Below are 14,180 nucleotides of genomic sequence, written 5' to 3'. Positions count from 1 at the left end.
AAACAAAGCAGGTGTTTAACAGTACATTTTAACACTAAAGAATGGTTTAGGATAGGAAATGAAGTTGAAATTATGGTCAGGAATAAACCCATGCTCTTGAAAATAGTACCAAAGACCATATGCAGCCAGAATCTTGGCCTTCCTCCTCATCTAAAACTCTGCAGCCTTAGCATTCATGGCTTCAATACTGATTCGGAGGGAAAAATCCCACCTAAAGCCAAACCCTGCTCACTTGACTCACATGAATCCCATTGAATCCCATGGAAGTCAACATTTTAACTATCTTGGCAAGATCTGAATTGACTGCATGCACAGATTAATACTGTGCGTACGGACAGAATTGGATATGTGTTGTTGTTTCCTCATTCTTTCCCCAATTGTTTCCCGATTCTTCCAGCAGATGTCACTGATAGTGAAGTCCCTCCAGTAACACAATTCTTCCACCCCCCCCCCCCCCCACACACGTTATAGGTAGATGCTTAAGACGCTGGCTATCCTGTTCCCTAGTTTGATTTGATGGTCTGTAGCAGACACCAACTAGCAACCTATCTTGTCCTTTGACTGTTAGAATATTGACCAATAACCATTCAAAATAACTTTCTTCTGGGTTGTCAGTGACTCGGAAACAATAGTAATGCCATTATTGACTTGGAGTACCACTCCCTCTCCCTTAACCCACTCATTCCTTCTTTAAAAAACCAAAAACCTCTAGTTCGATTATAGCCATTGAAGTTGAAGTGGCAATTAATTCAGGGAAGTCCAATGTTACAATAATCCCTTATGGACTTAGAATCAACAAATTTCTGATCAAATTCAGAAAAAAAATCCCAGGCAACGGATAGCTCTATATAGCACTGTACATGCCACATGCCCTCCCTAATTTTCTGAAGCCCTTTCCATGAATATGATTCACTAGTAATACTGGTACTGTGGAATCAAAAATTCAGACAGGGTGCCTTAGACTGGAAACTGTGATAGTAAACAGGATGCCTTAGACTAGAATTGTGATAGTAAACAAGATGCCTTAGACTGAAACTGTGATAGAAATGCTAAATTCAGGCAGGATGTCTTAGAACTACAATACAAATGCAAAAATTGTTGGTCTATGTTGTAAGACGTTAACTACCTTTGTAACTGCACCAAGCCATACCCTGTCAAATAGATAGCAAGTGACTGCATGTGACCTGGGACTCACTGGCACCAAAGAATCACCGGGACATGCTGGCACCGTGAGACCCCCACTTTGTGTTATAAGTACCCCAGGTGCGGTAAATGGCCTGTTAAGTATCAGGAACTCCACTATACGATCAATATGTAAAAAGGAATTTTAAAAAACCTATATAAGCTATCTGTATTTTGTACCAACGTGAAGTTCACAAATCAGCACAGGGACGTGCTGTCTGGGCTTCCCTATAGCTATATCTTCCTGTGTGTATGTCACAATTAAAGTTCTGCTCGATCCAACCCTAAAAGAGAAGCTGTGTGATCTTTTCCACGACAGTACCAATATTGCATGAGACTACTAGTATTAGTGATGCCACAGAATGATGCATTCTGGGATTCTGTACACATGCAGCCATCTGCACTACCCTGTGATGATCTTGCAAATGCTCACACAAGTGTTTAAGTTCATGCTTGTGACTAGTTCCAGTGAAGGCAGTAAGATTCTCACATATGTAAAAGTTAAGCATATGTGTAACTTTTTGCAGGATCAGGGCCTCTGTCTGAAGCGGGAACAAACAAACCCCCACCCTCCTGACCAGCTGTAGGGATTTAAATCCAAGATCTACAGGTCAAAGATTAACAATTACCCACAGATTCCTCACAAAGTCCATGATTAGCCACCAACAAAGAATTTCTTACCCAGAATAATTAGAGAAAACAAAATAAAATCCCCTGCTGTGAGGCTCTGTAAAAAAAGCAGAAAATAAAGATTTTTTTGCAGACAAGGTTTGTATTTACAAACACTAGCGTGGCTTCTGTAGAGTTTTTCTGAGCTGCAAAAGCTTTCCAGAGTTGGAGTTGTTTGGTGTTACAAAAGCTTTTGTAGCTAGAATCCCTCTGATTTACAAAAGGCTTAACAGGTCTGGATTTCCTGGTCCTCTCCCTCCCCACCCTAATTCTTTCTGCCACTTAATGAGGTTGCGCGGCGTTCTCAGTAGAAACTCTGCAAGCTCAGCCCTAAGACAGAAGATGGAGTTGTTTTGAAGCAGAAGATGAATAATATTGTCAGAAGTATATTAATGAGCTAACATGTCTACACACCCATGCAAGGAGGATAGGTAATAAGAAAACCGAACAAGAAATGTTAATTAAGGATGGAGAATACGGTGCAGCAGGAATAAATGAAGCCTGTGGATGATTTTCATAACTAGAATGTCAATTATTATTGTCACCAAGAAGAAGGGAAAAAGGAAAAAGGGGCGGAGGCCATTAATGTCAAAACTATTTACACTTCAAGGGAACTAAAATGACAAAGAAAAAGGTGGTGAAATTCTTTTGGGAGAGAGATTGCATATATAAGAGGCCAAAGACTGAGCGCTTACAGATGCTTAAGGTCTCTGGGCTTTTGTCTTGCAATGTAAGTAAGCAGAATGTTAATGGGTCAATAAAATGCATCCTGTTACGTCTTAATCCTTTATTCCAATCTTGTAATAACACAAACCAACACAGCCTTCATCTTGAAAAGAATTCACTGTTGCTCACCAGGGATTTGAACTGGAGAATCAGTTAAAATGACAGGTCTAGGCAAAGGATTGTCAGGCTGGGTAGTTATACGGGGAAAGTCCTCAGCGGGCTGATAGGGCTGGGACTGGAAAAAATATTTAAACTTAGAAGCTCCCTATTTTAGATAATGAAGACAGGGATTCTCAAAGGAGCTTTAGCAGCCCAAACCCCATTGGGATTCAGATGCCTAACTGCCTTAAGCTATTTTTCCCATCTGTAAAATGGAGATAGTGACAGTGACCTTCTTTGTAAAGTACTTTGAGATCTACTCATGAAGTGATAGTTATTATTATTTTATTTTGAAAATTTCAGCCAAAGCAAATAGATCTTTATATTGTTGTTGTTGTTCATCCTTTGAGTTCAAAGATGACCATGACATCACTGATTGGTTTGGTTTCTGTGAATATGTGAGTGGCTGATCAGGCCAATTTGAGCTTTGAATTCTCTGTGGCACACTGGACAAGATATGCCGCTCTGGGTTACTTGATTAACAGCAGACATGCTGCTGTTATGAGATTTACACTGCTAGCGCTTCTGCTCTGCCTCAGCAGTTCTCCTCTGTTCATACACTGTGGCTCCAGTATGGATGTGACGTTGCCAGAATGATCCTGAGTGAGATCTTTCCAAAACTCTGGGTCAATGTTGAAATGCCTCAAGGATAACTTGGGGAAGTCTTTGAAATGTTTCTTCTGGCCTCCCTAAGTGCACTTTCCCTCCTTTAGCTCGCCATAAAAGATCTTCTTTGGCTATCACTCATCTAACATTCTGGTGACATGACTTGCCCATCTCATCTGTGCTTTAATCAACAGAGTATGGATGCTTGGAATACATACCTGCATGAGAACCTCAATATCTGGAACTTTGCCTTGCCATCTTATCCTCATCAGTTTCCTCAGACAGCCCACGTAACAGTGATTCAGTTTCATAATATGGTGTCTGTACACCGTCCAGGTTTTCACATGCATACATCAAAGTTCGCACCATGATGGCTTTGTAGACCTTCAGTTTTGTTTGTTGACTAATGCCTCTGTGCTCCTACATATTTGCACGTAGTCTGCCAAAGACCACATGTGCTTTGGCAATTTTGGTGTTGGTTTCATCATAAATGTGAACTGAATATGACAGTGTACTACTGAGTTAGGTGAACTTGTCCAATGTCTGGCAGATCACTGTGATAGTTGGCTCTGCATAAAGCTGTACAGTGCAGTCTGGTGCATCACTTCAGTCTTCTTGATGCTGATTGTGAGACCAAAATTGTCACAAGCTGAAGAAAAATAGTCCATACTCCACTGCATGTCAGACTCAGTTTTGGCATTCAGGGAATAGTCATCAGCAAACAGAAGGTCATGAACAATCACTTCCTGTACTTTTGTGTTTGCCTGTAGTCTCCTCAGATTGAAAAGCTTGTCATCAGTCTGGTATCTGATGCCAATCCTGGTGTCACAGTTATGACAGGCATTTGTAAGCATAGCAGAAAACATACTGAAGAGAGTTGTGGCCAACATGCAGCCCTGCTTGATTCCATTGGTGACTGGGAATGGTTTGGATGACTCACCTTCATCCATAACACAAGCAAGCATGCCATCATGGACTTGCCAAACCATTGAGATGAATTTCTTCAGGCAACTGAATTTTGCCATGATCTTCCAAAGGCTGTCCTGATTGACTCTTATCAAATGCTTTTGTCATGAAAGTGATATACAGGTTGGAGTTCTGTTCCAGGCATTTTTTTTGAAGCTGATGAACTTCACACACCATGTCTATAGTCCCACAATCTTTCCTGAAGCCATACTGACTCTGAAGCAGGAGTCCTGGTTCAATATGTTGCACAAGACGAATCAGCAGAATTCTGGTGAGAATTGTGCCAGCTATTGATAACAAGGAGATGCCCCGTGGTGGGTGCATAGGCACTGATGATAGTTGCACATCTTTTCCCAACAGCGGGAGTCTCATTAGCATGAGTCTATCATTCACACCCTTTGGGAAATTGGTAAGCTTGCTGTATTTTGATGGCAAACCCAACACCAGCTTCACGTTATCTTCTTTAGACTGACACTGCAGAAGAAGCTCCTTTTTCAGTAAGTTGTCCTTCTTCAGCTGGCATGTTTCACTCAGTGCCGCTATCTTGATGTTACATCTGACCAGTTGTCTACCAGCTAAAGCTGTTCTTCTCTCGGGTTTAGCTGCTGTATGAGTCCATTATTGTGCACGCATTCCAAGCACCGATGGTGAGTGCTGTCACCTTTCTCTTTTTTTATTATATGTCTTTTTCTGTGATTTTTTACTGTTATAGCGAGATCCCCATCAGTCACGGTATCCTGACCAAGGTTAAGGTGAAGCAGACAATGTTTAGGGCACATTTTCTAGCCCCTTCCTCATATTATGGAGCTGATCAGTGTGATCCTATATAAGACTGCTGAGTAAACCAGGGGGCTGTGGAATTCCATTGCTGCTTCAATCTAGTCAAAAGCGACCCTATATCCTGAGCTGCTTGTGTGCAGATCTGCAACTACAGCTCTCAGTGTATCTGCACTTGCTGCCTTGCTTCTCCCCCATCGCCATGGAACTTGATGGGGGAGGGGTAGTTGATATCATGACTAACACGTGATTTAAGTGAGGGAAATTTGTGCAGAGTCTTCCTCACTCTCTCGTCCAGGCCTGTCTGAATCCAGTGGCATAACAGTGTTGAGACATCTGGAGATCTGTCTGGATGCAGTGGAAGGACATCAGGTCCTGCTTCACCTGAACTGATGCCCTAGGCTGTCCACACAGCTCTTCCTATTCACCTTCACTACTGGGGAGATAGGCATATTTGCTTGACTGACTTGTCCACCAGAGAAAATTTTCCAGAGGGATCCAGGTGTAGCTGTCCACTCTGGTCAACAGTTGCAGGTAGTACCTTCTACTGTTACTTACAAGTAGCACGTGTAGCCGGACCTGTCTTGAGACGTTCAGATCACGCTTCATCTGGAAATTCACTTCAGTCCTGTTCACCAAGGTTGGCCTTACTAGGAGTACAAGATTCCGGACGACATAGTTCTGAGGGTCATTGGGACACACAAGTTTCTCTACCACAACAAGGTAATGGTCCCAGGAGAGGATATCTTTGCATAAATAGGTGGGAGCATAATTGGTAAGAAAGTTACATAAGGAAAAAGAAAAGACTAGTCTGACAACTAACAAGAAACTTTCTTTTACCTTTGTTTATTGCTACTTATTATACATTTATAAAATGAAATCTCCACTTTTCAACATAGTAAACATTAAAGATGAGACATAAATACAGTGGGTTAGGGAATAAACATTTGTTCACATTTTCATTTTTCCTCTTACAAAACTGATATAAATTATTAATTAGGCTTCTGCCTGTCTCTGTCTTTGTTGTCCATGCTAATCTTAACAAGTAATGCAGGAGCAGTACAAAAGACCCTTTTTTCTAATCCTTTAAGAAGAGAACAGAAATAATTATACAGTCGTACTGATGAATCAAATTATCTGTGTTATGTTATTGGAGGGAGGTTGTGTCACAGTCAACTAATTTTTACAGAACAACCATAGTTGAATATAGAACAAGTAACTGGAGGAAAAAAGAGGAAAGGAGGAAGTTCAAAATATCATGAATATGAGGTGTTTCTGAAATAATCTTTGAAAGGTCAATGCAAATCAGCATACCTAGTCACTTGACCAAGTCAAAGGATGAGAGATTTGTCTCACCCAGGACTGTGTGGTACTAATGAAACATTTTCATTTGCCAGATACTTGTATTTATTAATAACTAAACTAATGTTTAGTTATTATGTTATTAAGCAAGAACATGACTATGTATTTATTCTCTTTGCCCTTACTATAGTGCCAACTTCCATAAAAGGTGATTAGAAACCCAAGTGAATGTTATACACAGAGGATATAAGTTAGTGTGCCACATATACAACACGTTCAATGTTTTTTCTGAATGTTGTGGATAGTCTTTCTGATAGGTCAACGGCCAGCAAGCAAATCATGATCTTAAACTGAGATGCCAAACAAGGAGGAGTCAACATAATGCAGCATCCCCTTCCAAATGCAAGAGTCTATTTCAGATCCCAGCTGTCTTTCCCAATTTACAACTAAAAATCATTAGAGTGGTATTAATTTTAGAGCATTACTTGACCTTCCTGTCACATTCATATGGTCGTCCAGATATTTTCTGCAGATCTTTGATTTCTGAAAATACTGAATACACAAGGTAAAATTTGAAATTTTCAGCCATTTCAAAAATGAAGAGGAAAATACCCAGCTTACAGTTATCCTGTCCCTATCTAATATAAACATTTGTAGCACATAAATAAGAGGTCAACTTATGTTATCTTCATGAGAAGTAAAGCAAGAGCCACTAAGTTGATGAGAAGTTAACAAGACACTACACGGGGGACCATTTTCTGAAACTGTCAACACACCAACTTGTCAAGAGACAGCTGAGTTGTAAAATGCTCCAGTCACCATGGGAGATACATCATACCATTGAAGCATGCAGATAAATTGCTTTCCAACTCATGGAAGTTGTTATATGAACAAAATAAGAAAGTAAGATAAACTCACCAGTCAATCAATCAATTAATATAAAAACAGCAGAAGGAATAGAGTACCTTATGATATGTCCTTGAATATATGAGGCAATCAATTTTTTCCTGCAATGTTAAATGTATTCCCTCATGGTTCCCAATGGATGCCATGCACTATGAATACAGCAATCAGCATAATAGGTGTCAGAATAATCAAAGTAATATGTGTCAGAAAGAAGCAATGAGTACATAGTCATTAAACAAATCTCCCAAGAGCTTAACATACAAAAATCTTTCCAAAAAGAGACCATAAAAACAATTTGATGCTCAAAAGTGGTTTTACTGTGCAGTTTCAAGGCCAGAGGATACATATTCCTAAATCTGATGTAGTTCCTCAAATTTTGCCATAAATAAAAATAGCCTTTTGTTTCGTCAAACCACACAATGCAGCATACAATGAAGAGATCATGGTCAATATTCAAGTCTCTCAAGTTAGAGTTGATGATAACTTTCATTGAAACTGTGGATCACCTCCCAGCTACATCAAGACAAAATCAAGGCATGCCCAGTTTCATGAATCTGTACAGGAGAATAGACAAATCTAGAGTCTGACCACCTATAGAAAATTATGCAAAATGAAAATGAAATACACAATTGCCCCATCTTCCCTGCCTTCCTCTCTGCCCAAGTGAAGCTCTACCCCAGAACCCTGGTAGAACCTTTGATAACCAGAAAAGATAGAGAATCCATGAAGTCGCTACAGTTTTGATATAACCAACCTAATTAGTCTGAAAGATATTATTATAATGGCTGGGGTGACAATTTGAGGAATATATGTAGAATTTACAAATTCTTTTTGATTTTATGAAATTGTTGTATCATTGAATGCATCAGTACATGAGGAATCCCCTATATCCTGTCAGGGCTATCTCATGTATATCCCAAACCAAGGACAAAAGGAGGGTTATTAAACCTTGAACGACTGCCCATTCAAACAAGAGCATCTTAGGACAATGGGTTAGCTGAAACTAAGAGAACTAGTTTTATCCAACTTTTCTCCAAGGGGCTGGATTTGAAGGAGTGGAATTTTCCTAGATGCAGAACAAAGAGATTATGTGTTAGCACTGGGTCTTAAAAAACACAGACCCAGAGAGTCTGTCTACCCTGCAGCTGAGAGGGGTGTTTCCCAGTGTGAGTAGATAGACTTGCACTAGATCAGCTCATGCATGTACCTAAAAATATCAGTGTGGATGTTCCAGCACTGGTAGGGTCTCAGGCTAGCTGCCTGAATCCAGTCCATTGAATCCCCGCTGGTGGCTAGCCCAAGTCACTGCCCATGCTGCTACATCCACACTGTTATTTTTAGACACTACCTTGATCTGAGCTAGCACAAATGTGTCGAGCCAGGCTGGGAATAACAACTCCCAGCTGCAGTGTAAGCATACCTTGAATTACTTGAAGGAACTCAGAGGAAGGACTCAGACAGGAAACAAGGGCACAGGCTTTTTGAGGTTCTTTTATGGTGGAACCAGCTAAGGTCAAAGGAAGCTGGCTGGAAGAGGGAGAGTGGTCACCGTACTATGACCACCTACGGCAGCAGTATTGGCAAGCTTTGGTACAACAGTGGCCCGATTCCCATTAGACTTACAAAGATGAGGCCTGACAACAACCTCAACGCCTTCCTTGAAAACTTGGAGCAAATGGCCACTGCATCCCAGTGGCCCCTTGAACAATGAACAGTTTTGCTGGCCCCATACTTAACTGGGACTGAGCAAATAGCTTATCATGCCTTTAGATTCTGTCACAGTCTGAGATTATGCACAGGTCAAAGCAGCCATCCTTGACACTCTGTACATCTCAGAAGAGACATTCCACAACAGTTCTGGGAGGAACGGTATCCTTTCGTAACATAGCCCTGCATGATCACCCAAAAACTATGAGATTCATGTTGGAGATGGCTTAGACCTGAGATGAAGACAGGAACCCAGGTGTAGAGATGACTTTATTTGAACAATTCACCCAGATACTCCCCCCTAGGGAGTGGAGCAGTTAGACCCAGGAGAGAGTGACACTTGACTAAAAGTCTGTTTGGGAACCAAACCCAAAGGAAAAGGCAGGGACACCCCACTGGAAGACTGGGGACAGCCCAGCATTGGGGTGATTTAGCTTTCTGTTTTAGAACATTTCGGGGCTAAGCCTCTACACTGCCCCATCAGCGGATAAGACCAAAGGGACCATTAGGCTGGAGCCCACCTCAGTGGACACCACAAACAAAGACGTCCTTCCTCTGGGCAAACCCACAGCTATGTCAGGGCACCATGAATGTCCACAAGGGAGCAGTGTTTCATCCATGCCACTATAGGGCCCTAATCTTGGTTGGGATCTCTAGGTGTTGCTATAACCCAGTAATGAATAGCTGCCTAAGAACTTTAAACTATCTACATCCGTGCAGAACCAATAGAATATTGGTAGACCATAAAGGGATCACATTGCAAAATCCAGCAGTCTTGCATCGAATTCATTTTGTAAACGTTTATAGCTTCGAAAATCAGAGCAAATGTTCATCAGATCTTCGAAAGGCACATCTGTGAGTCAAGGACTGTCTCTCTGCCAAATTTCGAATTTCTAGCATCTCCCACTGACATGCCAAAGCTCTTAAAAAAATGTCACAAAATACTTTAAAACAGAAAAGTGTATTTTTCCACTCTCTTCATTCTCAAAAACAGCTGCACTTTTTTGGCTTACATAAAAAAATACTTCTGCACTGTGAACAGCCAGGCCAAATTTCAGAAAGGAAAATATTGAAAAAGTTATTAGCAAATGGAAATCATTCTGCAATTTTAACAATAGGCATCACAAAAGGTCAAATTACAGTCTCAGCTCTCAGTTGTAATAGTATAATTTGGACTAATTCCACTGAAATCAGGGAAGTTACTCTACATTTACACCATCTTAACATGACAGCAGAATTTGATTTGTAAAACTATATTTGATTATAAGAACAGGAACACAGGGAGTTAGGAACTGTGATACCTGATCAGACCAATGCTCTACACAGTCCAGTATCCTTTCTCCAACAGAGGCCAGTACCAGATGCTTAAGAGGAAGATGTAAAAGCTCCATAATGGATTATTGTGAATTAACATGCACATGGGAAAATTTTCTTCCTAGCTCCAAGCAGTTAGAAATTAGTTGGCTTTTGTCCAGAAGCATGAAAGTGTATAGCTGGTTATACATTCTCATCCTAGCTAATCTAATAGTAGGGGAAAAAAATCACAAAAATAGACTCATGGGGTTGCTTTAGTTTTTAATGTGCATAATGCAGATTAATGATATTATGTTTGGTTCTCACTGTTTCAGTGAAAGGAAGACTAGAGTCTGTGGAATTAGCAGAGAGAACAAGTAGCTTTTCACATGCTAAATTGTTCTCATTTGCCTTCATAAATTGTTTCTTTAGGGCATGGTGCTACTGTTTCTTTCTTCTGCAAATCAGATTTCTTGTCCCTGCTGCACTTCTTATCCTCTGGTACCCATTATCATTTCCTCCATATTTTCTTCCTCCTCCCAGCTCCCATACATACACTGTCTTTTTTTATTTTTAAAGTAATATATATTTGGTACTGTACAATTCACTTGCTGCAACTTAACTCTTATGAATTTCATGAGTTTTGGAGAATGTTTGTAACTTTACATGAAGCTCATATACCATTTCCAAACTTTTACAAATGCCCTATTTCAAAAAAACTCCCATAGGAAAAAAGTCTCATCTTGATGCCAATTCTACAAATAATTAGATATTTTAAGATTAAATACTTTTGTTAAAAAGTTATTTTTTAAAAATTGACTTTGTCTCTTTTGACTAACTGACTTACAGAGTCTCATTTGAAAAAAGTTTGACAAGTTCTGGGTAATGTCAATCCTCCCACCCCTATGAGTCACTGAGTCGTTGTTATTGTTGCATCTGGTGTTTTATTTAAGAAACTATTACAGAGCGGCTACAAACATTTATGGTAACCCTTTCATGTTTATCAATCACAGGGGACCATGTGAAGCACAAGAATAATGAGTTTATCCTTAATCACTACTGGCTTCTCCATTCCTGCAAATACAACTGCAGAAAATGATAAAGAGAGATCTTCCTTGCTCTATAAAAGACTTTTTCTTTTTCTTAATGAGGCAGCTGCAGACAGCTACTTGGTCAGACTTTACTTATTCACAGTGAAATCCTTATGGAATTAATAGATTTGTTATATTCAGAGTATAAAAGTAAACAGCATATGGCTTTGTTAATATCATTATAATGTCACAACACAATCTCTCAGAATGTAAACTTTTTTGAACAATTTAATTCCTTGGAGTTCACAGTAAAACCAAAAAACTCTTTGCATCTGAAAAACAGCAAACTATTTCTTAATTTTTGGTTTGTATTCTCATTTTAATAAGTATGTCTGCGCATATTACTTTCCATAACAAAACTAAAGTGGAAAAGCAGTTGCCTTGCTACCAGGAGTTAAAAGGTCATTTCCCTTTGATGAAAAGCCTTTTCTATCAGGTAACTGGCTGTTACACTCCATAAAACTGGCAACCCTTCAAAAGGTTTTAGAAATTAAAAGCATTGTTTGAAGATAAAGAAGATAAGGTCATTTGCCTTATGTTTGGTCCTGCAAACCTTACTAGGTAATCCTTTGATATTTAAATGAAGAGAGCTTTCAATTGTTTTATCTTTATACAACTAATGAGTACTGGCTGATAATCACTTTTAAAATAATCAGAAACCCTAGGTGAATTAAATTGTATAAGATACTGTGATATATTCCAGCAACGGGCAATTGCTATCATGTATTGCACATGGGATATGCGTACAACTACAAACAATATTAGGTTCTGAGCCTCAGGCTTTCCCATTATTTTTTTACTTTGTTTGACAGACACTATTAGCTCAATAATGGCTGACATGATTGTCACTGTATAATTATGTTGCTACAGTAGATTAATTATTATAGTAGATTAATAAAACTGAATAAATAAACTATGTAAAACCTGTAACCTATTATTGGGAATAGTATGCTAGAATTAAACAAAGTTTTCATTTAATTTACAGTTCTGTAAAATTTACTTATGAACACTATTGCCAGGCACTATGTAAATATATATTGTTCTTTTTGTAATTAACTGAACTAAAACATTTATCTGATACACATCGTATATTTCTCTCCCTGGAGGAACGGATTCTGTTTTTAAATAGTTTATGGGTTTTTTACATATTTTCTTTTTATGGAACAAATTATGAATACGATTTAAATCGCTTGACATTTTCTAATACGGAGTAAGCATTTCCAGAAGGGTTGTATTTTCTTTATTTTGTATTATTAAAAACAAACAAAAAAGGCTTGATCCCACATGCATAGTAAATACAGTGCCTGTTCAGCATGCTTCAGAGTCCACAAAATCCCTTTCACGGTGTGACCTTTAAAATGACCTCATTAATTGTTTATTTTAATAGCATTTCCATTCTATTTTGGATACTCTTTAAAATTATATATCTCTATCAGTCTAGCTGTTGTACAAAAGTATATGTAAACAGATTGTGTGTCTCAGTTTATAACATTCATTAACATACTATTCTCCAATCACTGTCAAACAATTAAAAATCACAAAATTCTTACCTGCCGGAGCTGACCCAATACAAAAATGCAACAAGGGAATCCAAAGGAGGTAAGCAACAAGTATGAGATGCTGATGGAAAGATATGGGCTGCTGCATGTTGTCCAAGATATGTTTTATCCATCCATCTGCAGGTTTTTAGAAGTTAACTTTTGAAATACTAAACTTTGCAAGCAAAGGCATCAATCAGCTTGCCTTCGTGTTTAAATCTCCCCTTATCCTTTTTTTGTTTTTTAAAAAAATCCACTCTCCTGGGGAGGATTCAGTGTATTTTACATCCCAACATTTCCAAGAGGAAACCCCTTCAGCTATATACAAAGTGTATGCATAACACACACACACACACCCTGGTCAGCAGAGACTGTAACCAACACTCCAGCTGCTTACACTCCAGCTGCTCTACACACCCTGCAACACAATCACACACATAAGGGGAGGTGGGAGTAGCACGTATAGTCAGTGTCAGGTTCTGTGACTTTAAGTTTCAGTAGAAGGAGTTGGTCCTGGGAAAATTAGGGTTCTGAACCAAACGCTTTTACTTATTCAAGACATAAAGGGGAAAATATGAAATGCAGGTTATTCGCATTAGCAGTACAAAACCATTTGTATGACAAATATTCAAAACTGTTATATTATTAGACTGGAAATGTTTTGTTTTTAACTTTGAGTTCCTTGAGGTTTGATTTATCCAAAGCTCATTTCCTATGAAAGCGACTCTGTGCAACACAAACAACAGTTTTCTTTGAAGGCATGAGACCTGAATAGAGAACTAAAATTGTGACCATTCAATGTTTTCTACTATCTTAGAGTGCATGTCCTACATTCCATTGTTTCTACAGTACTGAAGTACAATGTTATAACATTAGGGGTGCTTTCCTTGTAACATTAGGACTGCCATCCGTTATGAAAATGAGATGTGTATCTCATGAAGTTATCCCATCAGCAGAAATTTAACGTTAGTTAAACAAAATAAATGTAAACTAGACCAAGTGTTACTTAAAAATAAAATAATCAAATTCTTTCTTAAGCACTGTTTTTTAAAAACCTTTGTCTCATTTGAAATTTCATGGTTGCTACAGAAAGGTTCTAATGTGCCACATATACTGTAAGCTGTGAGCATGAACAATCTGTTCAGTGTACAGTAAAGTACTGTCAGCTTAGTCTGCAATGTGAGGAATTTGCTATGAAATTTCATGCTGTACACTAATATTTGTGATATACTGCATAGACTATGTAATATTTCTACCC

General features: G+C 38.9%; 1 protein-coding gene across 1 annotated transcript in view; it reads right to left on the bottom strand.

The window, feature by feature from the left end:
* LOC137154213 (von Willebrand factor D and EGF domain-containing protein-like) overlaps nt 1–13,031 on the bottom strand; it is a 218,675-nt gene extending 205,644 nt beyond the window's left edge. The window contains exon 1 of the mRNA XM_067549903.1: nt 12,935–13,031. Within this exon, the coding sequence (XP_067406004.1) occupies nt 12,935–13,031 (97 nt within the window). The remainder of the gene's footprint in view (nt 1–12,934) is intronic.
* Between the last annotated feature and the right edge of the window lie 1,149 nt (nt 13,032–14,180).

Source organism: Emydura macquarii, unplaced genomic scaffold (genome assembly GCF_026122565.2).
Source record: "Emydura macquarii macquarii isolate MOO-44397 ecotype Brisbane River unplaced genomic scaffold, CSIRO-AGI_Emac_v2 contig_1253, whole genome shotgun sequence".
In the NCBI taxonomy this organism is placed as follows: Eukaryota; Metazoa; Chordata; order Testudines; family Chelidae; genus Emydura; species Emydura macquarii.
Note: the sequence above shows the minus strand (reverse complement) of the source record. Positions and strands in the feature narration are given on the sequence as shown.